The sequence below is a fragment of the Bacillus rossius genome, chromosome 3 (assembly GCF_032445375.1).
Source record: "Bacillus rossius redtenbacheri isolate Brsri chromosome 3, Brsri_v3, whole genome shotgun sequence".
Taxonomy (NCBI): domain Eukaryota; kingdom Metazoa; phylum Arthropoda; class Insecta; order Phasmatodea; family Bacillidae; genus Bacillus; species Bacillus rossius.
Window position 1 is genome coordinate 3,765,214 of NC_086332.1, and position 18,424 is coordinate 3,783,637.

Sequence of the window (18,424 nt, forward strand, 5' to 3'; positions counted from 1 at the left end):
TTCCACACCTTGAAATACTACAAATTTTCCCCCCCGGGGCCGAGGGACACCCCCCCCCCCCCCCCGCTCCAATAGTGGGGGGATCGATGTGATTCTTAATAAAAAAGGTGTATTGCCCCCCCCCCCTTCCCTTTTGGAAAATTTAGTTGTTGCGCCCCTTGATCGATACTGATCCAATGATTTTACAAATCGTTACGGATCTATAAATGTACGGGTTGTTTTACAAATATCAAAAATGTTAAATCTTTTATTACCGACCCGTAAAATGCTTTTTTATTATTGGCAAAATAAAGTTTTACAAAGAATTGCTAGTGAACGGTGCTATATCTGATAAAAATACTTGATAACTTGGTAAGGTTCATGAATAAGGAAATTTTTATTAACAGACACAAGCATTAACATGTGAAACAGGAGAATACTGAGTGGCTAAAATGAATGACAGAAACTGGCCTGGATGCCTGCTACTGCTTGATGAGTGTTTTAGAATTGAATATTTATTGATGTAAAATTATATCAATAACTATTTTTATTTGTCGCAATGTTATAACATAAAACTCATTAACAGATGCAGATTTTACAAAAGTAATAAATAAAACTGTTGACTATATCTGCAAGAAATTATAGGTAAGTGTTTATCCCCTAAATAAGGCAATGTCCAAGTATTGTAAACCTTGAACAAATTTAGTCAAGGGCTTACTTATTGTTAATTATTTAAAATTATGAGCTTATGATGCTCCTATCAATCACCTTGAGAGTTCAAATGTAATCTTATCTAACTCTAATTCAAGAGCATGTTTTCCTCAAACTTAAACTTTGTACCGTTATCACGGCTGTAAATAAAAATTTCCATCATGTTCCTTTAATGCCAAATGTTTAAGCAACTTTGTATGCAATACCTCAACTCCATACTTCCCTGTGTTCACAGTGGGAAACTTTCGTAACAAGTCAGCTGATGACATCACCACTTTCTAAACCACTATTTATACAGTTGCGCAATGCACACCAGATAAAGAGGGCATGTTTATTGCCAAGACAGCAACACACATTTAGCATGCTTATTCTGTGTTAAAATGTTTCGAACCATTATGCTGATATTCCTAAACAATACCATGATAAAAGGCGTAACTATTTTATTTTCACTCTTTGCATGTTTTGAGGCATCTTTCATTTGTATACCTCATTAAAAAAATATTGAGTGGCTATAGCTAGTAGGTTATTTCAATTTTTTAATTATCTCATAGAAAGCATTTTCTAAATTCAACTATGCTTTCTATGAGATAATTATAATAATAATAAAACTACCACTTTCCACAGAGAAATTCAAGTAGTTCAAAGTACAACAGAGACAAAATACATTTTTAAGAAATTAGTATACGGCAAAAATATAAACCCGTCATATCAAGAACAAATTATGATCCAAGTTTGAAAAATTCAGAATACTAGAGAGGGAGGGGAAAGAATACCAGAGGGAGGGAGAGGAAATAGTGCAGACTGTATATAGGAATACCAGAGAGAGGGAGGGATTAGAGAACAGACTGTACAGTAATACAAGAGGTAGGGAGGGTGGGAGAAAAGATCACATTACAGAAATACCAGACAGAGGGATGGGAGTGATATTAGACTGTAGGGGAATCAAACAGTAGTACACATGTACATAGTCGAGGAGAACAGAGAGAGAGAGAGAAATAGAGAGTAACAAGTTGTGCTTGAAGCAACATGGCGAGGGTTTCAGCAGTGATCTAACCGTTAAATAACCTAATATATAAATAGAATAAGAAACTTTGATAGGATACTGCATATTAAAAAAAAATAATAATCCCACACACACTGGAACCATGTAAACTAGTAAAAAGTATCAGTCATGCACGTGATACGAAGTATGTAACTTTAAGATTGTCACCGTGTCAACTCGGCAAGGAGGAAAGAGCAGACGGTCACAGTCAGCCAGAACTAGTATAAAGTACCGGTCACGCACGTGACACGAAGCATGTAACATTAAGATTGCCACCGTGTCAACTGTGCAAGGAGGAAAGAGCAGACGGTCACAGCCAGCCAGAACTAGTATAAAGTACCGGTCACGCACGTGACACGAAGCATGTAACTTTAAGATTGCCACCGTGTCAACTGCGCAAGGAGGAAAGAGCAGACGGTCACAGCCAGCCAGAACTAGTATAAAGTACCGGTCACGCACGTGACACGAAGCATGTAACATTAAGATTGCCACCGTGTCAACTCGGCAAGGAGGAAAGAGCAGACGGTCACAGTCAGCCAGAACTAGTATAAAGTACCGGTCACGCACGTGACACGAAGCGTGCGACCCTCACCCAGCTGGCTGCTGGTGACGTCGATGGAGGTGCGCTCGCACCAGCCCAGCATGCAGCGGATGATGGCCTTCATCTCGCACTTGATGCTGAGGAAGAAGGAGCCCTCGCGGATGGACACCTTGCGAGTACAGTCGGGGCACGCCCAGTTGTACTTGTCGACGATGCGCGCCTTGCGCCAGCACATGGGGCTGCGGCCCTTGCAGTCGGGGTTGGAGCACTGGGCCGAGCGTCGCAGCAGGCCCATCTGCTTCAGCCACTCGCACAGCTCCCCCTCGTGGCCGCCCGACATCATGGGGCGGAGCACCGTCTGGTAGTACTCGCATTCCCTGCACAGGTTCACACGGCGCGACCGTTACGTGACATTGTGGGGCGGAGCACCGTCTGGTACTACTCGCATTCCCTGCACAGGTTCACACGGCGCGACCGTTACGTGACATTGTGGGGCGGAGCACTGTCTGGTACTACTCGCATTCCCTGCACAGGTTCACACCGCGCGACCGTTACGTGACATCGTGGGGCGGAGCACCGTCTGGTAGTACTCGCATTCCCTGCACAAGTTCACACCGCGCGACTGTTACGTGACATCGTGGGGCGGAGCACCGTCTGGTAGTACTCGCATTCCCTGCACAAGTTCACACCGCGCGACTGTTACGTGACATCGTGGGGCGGAGCACCGTCTGGTAGTACTCGCATTCCCTGCACAAGTTCACACCGCGCGACTGTTACGTGACATTGTGGGGCGGAGCACTGTCTGGTAGTACTCGCATTCCCTGCACAAGTTCACACCGCGCGACTGTTACGTGACATCGTGGGGCGGAGCACCGTCTGGTAGTACTCGCATTCCCTGCACAAGTTCACACCGCGCGACTGTTACGTGACATTGTGGGGCGGAGCACCGTCTGGTAGTACTCGCATTCCCTGCACAAGTTCACACCGCGCGACTGTTACGTGACATCGTGGGGCGGAGCACCGTCTGGTAGTACTCGCATTCCCTGCACAAGTTCACACCGCGCGACTGTTACGTGACATCGTGGGGCGGAGCACCGTCTGGTAGTACTCGCATTCCCTGCACAAGTTCACACCGCGCGACTGTTACGTGACATCGTGGGGCGGAGCACCGTCTGGTAGTACTCGCATTCCCTGCACAAGTTCACACCGCGCGACTGTTACGTGACATCGTGGGGCGGAGCACCGTCTGGTAGTACTCGCATTCCCTGCACAAGTTCACACCGCGCGACTGTTATGTGACATCGTGGGGCGGAGCACTGTCTGGTAGTACTCGCATTCCCTGCACAGGTTCACACGGCGCGACTGTTACGTGACATCGCGAGGCGGAGCACCGTCTGGTAGCACTCGGTTCACATCGCACGACTACTTCACTAAGGTATGCAGGGAACAGCATATCACTTAATGCAGTCCTATCTTAAGGAAAGAATAAAAAGGCTAGAAATTATTTTGGGAATTGGTAAGAAATGCTAACACTAATATGTTCTCAGAAATGGGATGCCACAGGGTAGCAATTAGGGACCATTGCTGTTCCTGATATATGTAAATGCATTACTTCTTCAAATTGACCAAGGTAAGCTTATTCTATTCGCAGATGACACATCAGTTATTATAAATGGGAAAACCACAGAATTTATTCTAAAGAAAACTAATGGAGCCATTGTGCAGATGGAAAACTGGTTCACATATAACAAATTTGCATTTAACTCCTCATAAACTAATTGTATTGAGTTTAATAATATAAATAAAGTAAAAACGGAAGAGATTAACATAGAATTTGATGTCAGTGCTATTTCACAGGTCAATTCAGTAAAATTCTTAGGGATCTATAGTTCATTAGCAATTAAAATTTACAGAAAATTAAAATATTATTGCCAAAAAATTAGGCTCAGCCTGCTATGTCTTAGGTATCGTGTAGAGGGAAATGCAAAAAAAAAAACTGTACTATACAATAATTACAAAAGAAAAAACCTATCCAGCTGCAGAAAATTTTTTTTTTAAAAATTAGGAATACTCAATTTTTAAAAATGAATACATGCACAGAACATTAAATTATTTCTATAGAAAACAAAACTAATTCAAAAGAAACAAAGATGTCCATGACCATAATGGAAGATCCTGTACATTAAAAAAATATTGTCATGCAATGAATTATTATTGTAAGTAGAATAAAAAGTAATTTTATCAACCTACAACCATAATAATTATTAATTATTTTGCAATTTCTTTCACGAGCAGATTTTTCCGATGTACGGAATTAAAACAGCAAGCATCATGTAACACAGGATCAAGCCAACACGATCATTCCAATCAGGAACAAGTCTTCAGGATCCAGGGATAAACTGGGATACATGAAACACCAGCCATATTAAACACAGAATATACAACGGCTGTACATAATTTAAAAATTCTAAAAAATTCAATGTGTTACCCGTAGCTACTTCAGTGCACACCACGTATTCCTCACAGGAAATGAACGACATTAACAATTTTATTCAAAATTTGCCTTCCATTAGACTCGTCCATTACATCATCACTCAATATAGTAAGTACTTTAAATACAATGTAACCAAACAAACATTATGTGATACAATTACTTATTTGAATAAAAAACAAACATGAAATAAAAGCATTAAAAATTCCTTACAATTGCAACACAGTTTTTATCCCAACGAATTTTATTATTATAAAATTAACATTGTCTAAAGTTCCTATAAAGTTTTTTTTTTAAAAAATCCCACTTGCCTAAACAATGAATGATAGCGATTGCGTGACTACATCTACACTATTAGGAATTAAAAATCTTTCCTTTCAAGGATAATTTAGGAACATCTCAATTATATGAAAAATAAATATATTCCTATTTTTCGCAGGTAAACAACGAATGGTGGTGGCAGCGTAAAAGCAAAGGTACTGTAATGCAATGTAAAAAAAATTAAATTTTTTACAAACTAGTAATAATTACGAAATCATCCCTTCGGAGTAAATTTAGGACGTGTGTAGTGTGTGGAAACCATGTTTTCCAATTTTTTTCTTTCCGTTCTAAAAAGCAGCAATATCTGAATATAACCAGCGATACCTAATTTTGTGTTGTGTGCCATGTCATATGAAACAATGTCATATGAGCTACCAGCTCAGTCTTCCTTTCTCTCCTCCTGAAACTCAACACCGCCCTGTGGGAGAGACATTGAGACATGCTCAGTTAAATATTTTATACTCGTTGAGGTTTACAGCGCACGGCCTAATATTGTAATTTTGACAATAAACTTTATATACCTATATTCTATATGTACTTGACATGTATCATACCCCAGAAATGGGGTCAAAGGATATGAAATAAATAAATAAATAAATTGTTTCCACCCTACTAATACTGATGATGGCATTATCGCATTATACATGAATTGTAAACATTTGATTATTTTTGGAGCTGTACAGAAACTAAACTGGAATGAGCATAAGAGCAGTGTGTAAATGTTGATTGGCAATATCCATCTTTATGGAATGAACTAAATAGGGATTATTTTTATATAGTTTAATTTACATTACACCATATGCATTTCTAATCAAATGTACAATATCCCAAATGATTTTCAGTTACTTCCTAACCTATAAAAATTGCAGAGTTAAAATTTTATAAAATAGGGCTTAAACATTAATAGAATTTTTTTTTTAAATATTTTTGCAATTTCCTTCCATTCTATCTAAAAACTAGTTATTTTTGAGAAGTAAATGTGGAGAAAAATTCATTGTGTAATTTTTAAAATTAAATAAATCCATTGAAACAAGGCTTACGACCAGAGCTAATTACATTTTTCAATTAACAAATTAAAAAAAAACTAAATACAACCCTGTACTGTAACGATGTTTCTAAACATCATTAATTTTTACTAGAAATTATAGTCTCTTGTATTTCTGTAAGTGCTTCCTAAAATCCACTTAAATACCCAAATTCCTTTTGACAATTTTTTTAAATTACCAGTCAATTATAAAATATGAAACAAAGCCAACATAAAAATGATCAGAGGAAAGAAGTGGTGCATACAAAAATTTACAGAAAACCTAAATAAATTTACTTCTGCTAACATTCTCTCCATGCAACATTTCAGACTTGGCTTGTCTCTAATTCAATTCATTGACATTGTAGAGCACAACAATTCGATATTAATGGAATTTACCATTAATGCACTAATATTACAATACTAATAAAAAAATTTGAGAAAAAATTAGGACAGCAGCGATTTCCCGGAAGTAAACCGTAATCGGGAAGCACAGAGGCAATTAATCATGAACTCTTTCGGACATGTTCCCGTTAAATTAGTTGATAATGAAGTCGTCAAAAATTAAGTAGTGTATTATTCACCGTTATTACGAGGAAAAACAAATTAAGGTGTTTGAAATTCAAGTGGCCTACTTAAGGAATTCACTGCGATAGCCATATGTTATTCGCGCAACAGGCAATTTTAGCATTCGAAATGCATTCCCTCATCATAATGAATGAGGCGTAGTCTATACTTACTTTGAGTTTTCTTTATTCGCGACTTCTTCAGTGTCAGGTTCCATCATTTCAACAGCAGTATTATCACTCATTTTGCAAGGCGTAAAGGTACAAAATTCTTAAAACTAACGCGTAGAAAATAAATAAAACACACAAAATAACTGTAAACAAACAGACAATAACTACTTTCTCTTGGAAGCCATAATTGAATCGTGCGCCTCCAGCGGCAAACATTTGAAGTTTATCTATTCATATTAAAATCAATACTTTGCGCGTCTATACAGCAGTGCTCTCTTTGATCAATTTTTTGAACCGTATGTTTAAAAAGTCAGAGTATCCAACATTTAAAATGTTTTAAAACAAATTATTGAGATTTTATGTCCAGTATTAATATGATAGTTTATTCTTTATTTTTTTAACCGATGGTTTAATTTATTTTGCACTATATGAATTATGTTAGAAATATGTTTAAGTGAAATTAATTTTATTTGTATATGTTGGTGTGTTTTATTTATAGTTATTGCTGCAGTGGGAAACGTGAGTGTGAAAACGACAATATTTAAAAACATTCTTAAATGATTTAAAAGGATATTTAAAGTAATACTTGATTTATTGTTTGGACAGAGAAGAAGATTTGTAAGTATAAACTTTATTATAATTAAGATAATGTTTCAGAAATTAAAATTTTATCCCACAAAAATTGAACTCATTCTTCATTTGAGTAAAATTTTTAGGAATGTAAACATTTTATTATAGCTTATTAAAGTAAAACTGAAAATTGTGGAATTAGTGATGCTTATAAAAAAAGGGGGGGAAATAAATAATATGAAAAGTGGGGAAGTTTGGAGACATTACAAATAGTTAGCTAAATAAAGTAATTCATCGTTACATATGTGTTAATTAATAAATTGCCTGCCCAAGAGAGTACCTTTCATCCCCGTGTAGATAATTTTACAGAATATTAACTTTGTTAAAATTTCAAAATGCTTTGGAATATTTTTTTTTTTTGTGGCCTTCCTAGGTCTACCAAGATGTTACTTGTTCCATTTCAACTTAGTCTGTTAATTCTGAAGGAAAGCATCTTTACTGTAAAAATAGTAATAACAAATTTTAAAAAAGTTATTAATTGTACATGTGTTTTAATCATTATTTTAAGAGGTTACGTATTACAACACTCTTTATTGATTTAATGGTTTTTAGGTTACATATTTTGGTAAAAGTTCCATATCACATCCAAGTTTCTTCCTTGATGCAGATGGCATGCATGATCCTGTATGTATTTATCCTGTGGTACATGATTCTTGCTGTTTTAATTTAGTACATCAAAAGATCTTGGATATAACATAAACTTGTGGTATACAATTAGTTATGATTGTAATTTGAAGACAAAAATTTGTTCACAAGACCTAATGTAATTTGTTTGGGTAATTTTCTTACGTCACATTTTTTTTTCCGTAAATTAATAAACCTAATATTCACAACAGTCCATTTCGAGGGTTGTGCGTTCGTGCATGTTTGGTACAAGTATTACAAATTTGTTATATCGTGAGAATGGTCATTTAGGTTAGCTCCATTAAAAATACTTTACCTACTATGTTGTGGACAGTTAAGTTTGTATAGCTTGGGAATTACAACATAGTGTAGCAACCAGTTCACACAAGTCCATTCTGAAGCCTGAATAGCACATATTTGAGTATAAATACTTGCATGAAAGATGTCCATGTCATTTTCATCTTTCATATACTTATGTGAAGGAGTAATTAGAGAAAAGTTGAACTACTGTACATTAAAAATACTTAAAAAATTTATAGACTGTTTATTAGGTTAGTATAGCTAAATTTAAAGTAGTGTGAAATTGTGTGAAAGTATTTTTAATATAGTTAACCTAATCTAATTGACCATTCTCAATATTTGACTTAAGTTCTCCAAACATAAACATGAATCCACTAGGGAAAGCAAATGGCGGCAACCCCGTCAATGCACAAGTATTGTAATGTGATTTCTCAGAAACCAGTGGGAATCTAGAGACGCTGTTTGCTGGGTACATAAAGGAATATCTTTAGTGTTCGTAAAAAATATATTCAGAATTTTATTATTTTATTTAGGCTACGTAAAAGCTGCAATTAGAGAATTTTACAGATCCCGATACCATTACACTATTGAGGTCACTAATATGTCTGTACTGATGTCATTACCAGCTGTACATTCTTACGGAACAAGCGTAGGAATATGAGGGTTTTGGGCAGGGAACATTTCCATGCTTGTTTTACAGAAAACCTTTATTAAAGAAACTATCTGGTATATTCTAGGACCTATAGCTAATGTAGCTAACTTAATTCAACCAACAATTTTTCATTATTTTATATTTCTAAAAACCAGCAATTCTTATGATTTTAGGCTGTTTTATTTTGCTCAAAATATGTTTCTTTATAAAAATAACTTTTGAGTTTCATATTATATAGGCCTACTACAGCCCTATCCATTCTAATGTAGAACATGATACCGAAGATATATTTCCCTCTGTCATATACTATAATCCTGCCTGGTTTTTGTATATTTTTCAGTACCAAGTTTTATAATTTAACTATTTATTTTCAAATTGATTTTGAGGTCCCGGGTGTCGTAAAGTATACAAAAACCCCACCTACTGTAGTACATAACATAAAATTGTTCATATAATATTTATGATATCGTTTTGTATACTTTAATTGTTTATTTATTTTACTATGGTTTAGTTTACTAATGCAAACTTTAGCTCTACTTATTCTAGTTTAGAACACAATTCCGAAAATAGTTTCTGTGCTCCAATTTAATTTTCTAGCGAAACAAGCATGTGAATCTTCTCCGTCCAAAGCGTCCATTCCCCCGTTTGTACGATAATAATGTACAGGTTGTAATTTCTTCAGAACTGCCTTTTTGGCAACTTCATCAATGCCCCCACCATATTGTGGCATAAACGTGTATAATTTTTTTGTTATCTGATCTACCCTCCCCTAAACTTTTGCTTGGTTTTTATCTCTTCAATGATTGCAAAACTAACCTATAGGAAAACGAACCTTTTAATATCACCTAATAAGTTGTATGATTCACCTAATCAAAGAAAATATTTCACCCAACATCACAAATGAAACACACACAGCATACCTGTCACCTAACACAGCAAACAAAATGCACATAAAACACAATTACAAATGACAAATATTTAAAATCCATTAAAAAAACAGTTACCTTCCTTGGCTGTATGGCAATAACCGTTTACTGTCAATATTTCTTTTGTGTATATTAAATTTTACACCAAAAAATAATTATTGCTATTTCTCCAGTTAATTCCTTCTCTATTGTGAAGTAAGAACTGTCGCTTTCCTGGTTACTACTGCAATCACAACCACACATTCTTTCTCAACCTGTCCCGCTATCAAATTAGCAGTTAAAGTGGAAGGCATGCATGAGAAGGAAAACAGCTTAACAAATTAAATTTAGTGAAAGTATGCATGCCCATTTTCAACCTGCATTTAAGTGGATCTAAGGGTTAATCTAGTTAATAACTGAATGTTTGAAAGTAATGAACATGAAAGCAAATAAGTCTGATTTGTAGCTCGGATTTACTGATTCATAGGTAGATTTTAAATTCAGTGTTAAGTCAACATAAACAACAGATAACAAAGTTAAGTATATTATAAAAAATAGGAATCTGCTAAATGCAAAAGAAAACTGGCCAGTAACAAAATGTTTTAAGTAATTAAGAGTTTACATAATTTTATTGATTACAATAGATTTGAATTCATAATTGTTTCTCTTTTAAATATTTTATAACTTTATAAAAAAAATTATTATTTTATTAATAAAAGAATTATATGCCTTTTGGCAAATGAGTTTTGATAGATGAGTCCATTCAATTTCAATATCATAATTTCTGGATCAAATTCCACACATACTTTCTGCGCCTGCCACTAGACTTGGCTGCCTAAATCATAAACTGTGCTTGCCGCCCTCAAATGCAGATAGCATTTAGCTGCACGAAACAAGCAGTTTTTTAAAACTATTAGAAACTGCTCCGATAAAACCCCGGCTTTTGACCTGATTTTCAACTAGAAATTATATTGAAATGCTGCCCAACTTGTTAAAATTCACTAAACAGTTAATACTATAGTTTCCGTACACGTTAGAAGTTATGCTTATATGGCACTACTAAAATATTAACATGAAACATTTTAAAACACATAACGCTAAGTATGTGTTTGTGTGTGTGTGTGTGTGTACAAAATTTACCACGTTAATACGTAAAGTCAAAATGAGAACCACCTCTTACCAAGTCTTCCCTATTAAATAGCAAAATACTTTTTGGTTATAATTTGGTAAATTTTGTAAAAGACTGAAATCAGTCTGTAAATTATTCCTACAAACAGATTAAACCTTATTGAGATGATCAGGCTTTGTTATATAATATTAATATTATAATATTATTAAAAAGGTAAAAAAAAAAAGTCCAGTGAAGCGATTTGAACCATGTCACCTGAGGCTAACAAGTGTATGCTCTACCGCTGTGAAATTAAGCCTGATGGGAAATTAGGAGGAGAGGACAGTCGCTTAAGAAACAGCACTGCCTAAGTGACTTTATTAAAATTAGTTTTTTTTTCTCCGTGGAAATGTAAGCATTTTGTGTCTTCTCACGATGTGTTTCACAAAAAAAATCCAACAGAATGCACTGCAGTGGTCTTTTTTCTAACACCGACTATCATTGTGTTTCAGCAAAGCATATAAAGTTATTAAGCTTTCCTGAATAATTTGTTTTTTTGTCTCATGGGCGGAGTCGTTTCTTAAGCGATGTTATGCGTTATGAGATTATAATGCCAGTTTTCCCACTTTTTTTTTAAACTTGGGATATATATTTACTATAAATTCTTTAGTTTACTAAAAATATTTACGGGGAGTTTCACTATCATAAAGTTTCATTTGGCACATCAATATGTTTGGTATATATCCTTATAGTTACAAAAAGTGACTATATACGTGTTATTAGGCTACACGTGGGTCCGCTATCTTTGTGTCACATTTCTGTTCTTCAACTTCTGTTCCATTTTCACAAAGTTACCCCTACCAAATGCCATATAACTAGAGCTAAGATGTTTACACATCAAAAACTAAAATTGTTCGAATAATTGGTTAGGAAATTCCAACACAAAATGTAGCTTACTTGATCCAATCAACCAATTTTACTATTTTATAGTGTTTCTAAAGTAGTTGACCAACTGTTTACATAATTTAAAAGTATTTTAAATGTTGTTAGTAACCTAACCTAACCTAACCTAACAAAACCAAAAATTCTCACGAGTTTACGCTATTTTTAATGTGCCTAACCTAACTACTCTTAAAAATCATCAATTACTGTTCAGTTACTCTAAGTATTACAACAGCCTCGTAGATAATGATTGGAAAACATGTCAGGAAGTAAAAAAAAAGGCATTTTGAAATTTTTGTGGAAAAGTGGTTCTCCAGCAGAATTACCAAAAATGCTGTGAAATTGTGTGAACAGTCGGTTAGGTTAACTACATTCAAAATACTATAAAACAGTAAGGATGGTTTGTGAGGTTAATTAGATCATTGGTTGATTCTCAAACAAACAAGGGTGGTGCAATGAATTACAACAAAGCTATTGTGTGTCAGTAAGAAGTAGAATTATGTGGGATATGTTTTGTTCATAAATGTTTCTAGTTTTGTCTGTAGAAAATGAATGTTTTATAGATGTTTTAGTCTTCTTGTTTTGTGAAATATGTATATAAGTAGCCATATTCCACAGCAGAATTTACATTTACCCACAATTTTATTTTGTGATTTAAGCAATTTTCCAAATTTCAGCATTTAATATTAATCACATTTTTATTCCAAAAATTGGTTTTGAGTGAATGGTGGAACACAAAAAAAATTAATTGTGGATTTGCCAACTACTAGATATTAAATTGCTTCAACTTGGTTGTGAAAACAGCCGTAACAAAAATTATATACAATTAGGTAATGTTTATATCATTAAATCAGATTTATTTTGTGATAGTAATAATCCCAAAAACTTATCGTATATTGGGAAGAAAAAAAGCACAGGTTAAATGCAACTGAATGTTTCTACAAGCTTGTCCCGAAATCTAGTGAAATAATGTCTAGACTCTAGAGAAAGATCTTGCCAATTTACTTAGCTGATTAATAATCATTTAAACTATGTAGAGCTTCATAGACTTCATTTCAGAATGCATTAAAATGTTTAAAAAAGGGATCTTAGCTACATTTTACAGCCAATATCTCAAATTTATTCACACGGTTATAGTTGGTTTTATTTGTGTAAGAATTATTTACCTTGTACATTGTCTCTATCAATTGTGTAACATCTCGATTGGTAGCCACACAAATTAGTTGCTGTAGTTTTATACCAGTTACAGTAGTGATGGCCATGTTTATACAGATTTTACATGATATGCAATAAATTGAAAGATAATTTTAAGCAAGTCTGAAAAAATGTAACTTTGCTACTACACACCTACAAGGGCTGCGTACGAGGCCTCTATAAACTCTCTGAAAGTTTAAGGGTCGAACACAAAATCTAGGAGCCAGAGATAAAAAAAAACTTCTGTAAGCAGTTCTACTTTAAGAATTCATTGAGAATTAAAGTTTTAAATGGATCATATATAACAACTTGGCACGATATCAGCAATAATTAGAGATAACTTATTACAATTCAAGTCCGCCCACTTTGTCTAGTTGCTAGCGTGTCTGATTGGTAGCCAAGGGGCCTGAGTTCAATCTTAGCGGGGATGGGTTTTTCAAACTGCCGCGGAATCAACCTGCCTCGGCAAGCATAGGGACCTCACGGTTGTCAGCACTGGTGTTGCCTGGGCTCACGACACCCAGTAATTGGCAACACTACTCACATTATCATCACAATTTAAATGCAGTATATCCTGCAGCGTTTTATTCTTTCACAGTAGCAGTTTGCACACACACCTTGTAGCATCCTTCCTTTTTTTTCCATTTCCTCAAGAAGTTGGTCCAACACATTTGTAGCTTTCTGGTTATCCATAAATTTAGTACACTCAACTTCGATTTTGATTATGCTGTGTAAATTATTTATTACATAGTTGGATGTCATGTGTAGGAAGTGTGTGTGTGTGTATTATTGTATTTGCATGGCTGTATTGCTTCTTGTTGTTTTCAGACGTGTTTTTAGGTTTTCACATCGACTGCTCTCGTCTGCGTGCGGGGAGTCAGTAAGGTTGGAGACATGGCTCTAAGCGAGCAGTCTGAGCCGGACGCGTCGGACTTGAAGCTGATGTTATATCGGAACAACCTGAAACAGGCCCTGCTGTCCGCTCGAGGCTTGCTCAAGCCAAACAGCGCCTCTGACGCCCGGTCGGAGCAGGCGGAGTGCAGAGTCCTCATCGCGGGCGAGGATGCTGCGACAGAGCGGGAGGGCCAGACTTCCTCCCCGAGAAGCGAGAAAGCACAGACCAAGGACGGTAGCTCTCAAGCGAGGAAACACAGGAGTCAGCGGACCCCTTCAGCCAGGCATCCGACGTTTGGAACTGCCGCTGCTAATGGCCACGGTGATGAAGGTGAAGATTGTGGCTTCGGTAGCAAAGAATCCCATGATTCGGAAGTCCTTCCACCTTACAGTGCTATGGATTTGCGTAATAAGTATCGGAAAAATGTCCAGCAGTTTGCATGTCTATACTGTTACGAAACATTTCGAAATAGGATAGCTTTGAAATTGCACATGGATGCTCATAGTAAGGATACTTCCTTGAGCTCAACACGTAGTTTTCCGTTGTTGGATAAAAGCACCCGCAAAAAGAAGATCTTTTGTGGTAAAACTACTGAAAATCCAAAGGCTTTGAAATGTAATTTCTGCAAGAAATCGTTTAAGAATCTAAGCCAACTGTCACGACACAAGGCAACGCTACACGGAAAGGACCATCTAAAAAAAAAAGCGTTCACTTGTAAGAAATGTAGCAAAGTTTTCACCACGCAGCATCGGTTCAGTGTGCACTTGATGGAACATGGGTTGAAGTTCAAGTGTGGTATGTGCGACATGCGGTTCAAACACCCAAAAGAATTATTTTATCACAAGTCGACGCATGTAGATGACGTGATTCAGTGCAACATCTGTAAGGAGGTGTTTGGAAGCAAACTCAAACTGGCCAAACATCTTGAGGTTCACAATGAGAAAAAGCAAAAGTTAGTTTGTAAATTTTGCAAAAAAATCTTTAAACATGCCAGTGACATTGTACAACATGAAACTACTTGCTCCCTGCGAAAATCCTTTGACTGTGCAGTTTGTGATGAGAATTTTGCATCAAAAAGCGAACTCACTACTCATCTCGAACATCACATGCAAAATGAAGATGGCAAGGAGGAATTCAAATGTGAGATTTGCAGAAGAACTTTCAAGTTTATCAAACATTTTACGAGACACAAAAAGTGGTCAAACTGCCAGAATGTTATTCCAGGCAAGGATGGTTCGGGAGACCGTCCATTACCAAACTCGGGTTTAAAAGAGGCCCCTTGCCACGAGATTGATGAATTTAAACAAGAAGACATTTATGTTACAGAAAAACTGATTGATTGTGGACCGAATGAGTTGCTGACTCCGCTGAAAGCAAATCCGGCAGACAGCGTCGTGAAGATGGAAGATAATGGCGTTGCAGCAGTGGAGTTGCAAACGTCCAAGGCAGAACCGAGCTGTGACGGCAGTGAGACCACGAATGAGCCGAGCGATACTTTGTGCTGTGGTGTGTGCGATGAGATCTTTGTATCAAAGGAACTGCTTCATAACCACCAAGAAGAACACAAGAACTCTGAGTTCCAGTGTACCGAGTGCTCGGCTGTTTTTTCAACCGACTCCAAACGGTACAAGCATTTATACCAGGCGCACTACACTATCATTTGAGAAAAACTTATTAAATTGGTAGTGCATTAGAGCTGAAATGACTTTGCCCTTATAAGGGACAAGGGTCACAGTAATTCTTAAACCTTCTCTATGATCCTAAAATAGCATAAAATATTAGCTTTTATGAAATTAGAAGTCAATTGGGAATATTTTTTCATAGCGTGTTATTGAATTGCTCAAATTCTAAGCTTTTTATTTAATGGGCATTTTTTTAGACTATTTTTTTATTTAAAAAAAATATATTTCAGAAAGGTGGTTAATTATCTATTGATAAAACAATATTTCATTTATTGATTTTTAAAAGATGGTTGGTTTTGTTTTAATTTATTTTACATAAATTTTATTATAATTATATATTTATTGTGTATAACCATATATTTACATAACTTTGGTATATATGTGTTTTTTAAGTATTGATGTAAATGCCAAAGGTATAAATGTAAAAATGTTGGTGTATTTGATATTTTTAAAAAAAAGTTCTTTGAATTTTAATCATGTATTTTAGTAATATGTGTTATGTTTAGTGTGTATCAAATCAAAGTATATATCATTATGTAATTTAAATGTACTTATTATGTTACTAAAGACCAAGAAAGCCATCCTAGTTTTTATATATATTTATGATTTTTTTTCTGGAGACTGATTTTGCTAGTGGGGGAAAAAAATACTTTCATAAAGTATTCATATAAGTATGTGCTTTGACTTTTGAAACATGAATTTTGTGTATAAGATGAAATTTAATTAGTTTAAGTTGTGCTGCACATTGCGTTGTTGCTGAGCGCTAGCAAATGACTGCTGGAGTGCCTAGCGCGCAATGTGGCTGTTAAGGTTGTGACTGTGAAACGTGGATCGGCCATTTACTGCGTTTTCATTGCAAGCAAACGGCTCACCCTAGCAATAATGGCAAACAAAAGTGTGGTTTTACGCTGTACATTATTGATATCTGAATAGTGGGCTCCAGACATCTTGGCCACCAGCTGTGTGCCCATAAACACTGTCGTGTTAAAAATGAGGGATGTTGGTGTTTTTTTGCTGTTGACTGTCGACTTAGCCTCCGGGCGTGAAGACATGCGTGATGCCTAAATGATGATCGTAACTATTGGCTGGTAGCGTTCCATCGTTGGATGGCTAACGGTAACATTGCAGTGAGTCTGTGTGTTAGCTCGAGGTGCTCCTGTTTCTTCCTTAAAAGCGCTCGTTTGCTGCCCTGTCCCATCTTAAGGCCCCCGCATACCCGGGCACACACACGGTGCGCAGAGCTTCAGGGAAAACAACGCGATTTCAGAACTACTCAATATATCCGAGCGGGGTCTGTTTACGAAAAGCATTTAAGAGTTCGCTGAGGGCCGTAAAGTACTTTTGATTTCGGATTGAGTTTTTAAAATATAGTTTTAGAAGAGTGAAAATGGCTGAAACGCATGTTTTCAGAGTAATTTTTAGACGTAAAACAACCAGTACAGATTCTTGAAGGCACTGAAGGGACTTGCATTACATCTTTATCTTCATTTCACGGCCATTTAATGTTACGGTCACCGCTCAAATTTCACAGTTGTCCTGTGATGACGAGAAGACTGCGCGCCTGTCCAGAGGAGACACCGCGCTAGAAGCACCAGCGAGCGTCGCGCCTATCATCCCGCCTCACTAACACACATACACCTCTGACGAGGCGGGCCCCTTAACTACCCATCCATGACCTTGACGATGTGAGACTATCTTTGTTACTGGCTTTGATTCGCCTATCCTTAGCATCGCCGATACGTTGCATCGGTCTCATTGCCATGTATTTAAAATCATAGAATCATGTATCAGGGTACGAATAAATAATTCTCTTGGTGAAGGCACAATATTAGATGTAGCCTATTCAGCTTACAAAGTTGATTGGTAATGCTGTGGCAGGATGGAATTATTCTGTAACAAGGGTTGCTACCCATATGCTTGAAGCATTAAGAGATGAATTGTATAGGTTGCCTGAACTTGAGGAGGTTATTCATTTTACTGTGATACTCCTGAAACAGGCATCGACGTGGGAGTTTTGGTTGCTACGATAATCAAAGCTGGATTTTCCCTTGAAGAGAATAAACAATGGATCAGTAGTGCCAGTAACTGAGGAAGAATCTGACATCTGCTGTCCAGATCCTAGAGAGTTTAAAAGTGGTGCTTTTTAATTGTTACAATGCCTTCACTACATTGCTACACATATTTGATGTTTCAGTAATTGCCACAATTTTTTTTGGATTTTTTTATAATTTTTTATGTTTCAAGTAAAAAAATTATTCTAGCAATAGAAAAAAAATGTTTTTATTTTAAATCAGTCGTGTTAGGCCTCTACAAAATCTCTGAAAGTCTAGGAGCCAGCGATAAAAAAATTCATACTTTGGTGAGCAGTTCTATGTTTAGATTTTAATTCAATAGTACAATACTAAATGGTACATATGTAGCAACATGGTACAATGTCAGTATTTTGAGATAACATGTTGCAATTTAAATACTGTCCCAGTTTCTTGGACCAAGTCATTTCTGTACATTAAGATTTTGTTACTGCTTCATTATTAAAGAGGTGGAACTATACATTTTCAGTTCACATTCACAGCTGCACTCAAAAGTATTCAAAAAGGCGTTCATAATCAGTGTAAGTTTTATTCACTTTGTAACTTACCACCCAAC

At 36.2% G+C, this 18,424-nt stretch overlaps 2 protein-coding genes across 3 annotated transcripts in view; one reads left to right on the top strand and one right to left on the bottom strand.

Moving 5' to 3' along the window:
• Window positions 1-7,102, bottom strand: part of LOC134530114 (uncharacterized) — a 24,605-nt gene extending 17,503 nt beyond the window's left edge. Inside the window, exons 1-2 of the mRNA XM_063364719.1 lie at window positions 6,850-7,102; window positions 2,325-2,650 (exon numbers count right to left, since the gene is read on the bottom strand). Coding sequence (XP_063220789.1) covers window positions 2,325-2,650; window positions 6,850-6,920 — 397 coding nt within the window. The 5' untranslated portion in view covers window positions 6,921-7,102. The remainder of the gene's footprint in view (window positions 1-2,324; window positions 2,651-6,849) is intronic.
• LOC134530112 (putative zinc finger protein 840) lies at window positions 5,056-16,359 on the top strand. 2 transcript variants are annotated; one of them, XM_063364715.1, is made up of 3 exons: window positions 5,056-6,936; window positions 7,346-7,464; window positions 14,030-16,359. In XM_063364715.1, the coding sequence occupies exon 3, from the start codon at window positions 14,096-14,098 to the stop codon at window positions 15,758-15,760; it is 1,665 nt and encodes a 554-aa protein (XP_063220785.1). In that variant the 5' UTR covers window positions 5,056-6,936; window positions 7,346-7,464; window positions 14,030-14,095; the 3' UTR covers window positions 15,761-16,359. The 2 variants fall into 2 exon arrangements, with proteins under 2 accessions (XP_063220785.1, XP_063220786.1); XM_063364716.1 differs by having other exon boundaries at window positions 14,042-16,359.
• The last annotated feature ends 2,065 nt before the right edge of the window (window positions 16,360-18,424 follow it).

Bases quoted from the DNA above. Each gene is read 5' to 3' on its own strand.
- LOC134530112 (XM_063364715.1), top strand. From the start codon at position 14,096: ATGGCTCTAAGCGAGCAGTCTGAGCCGGACGCGTCGGACTTGAAGCTG.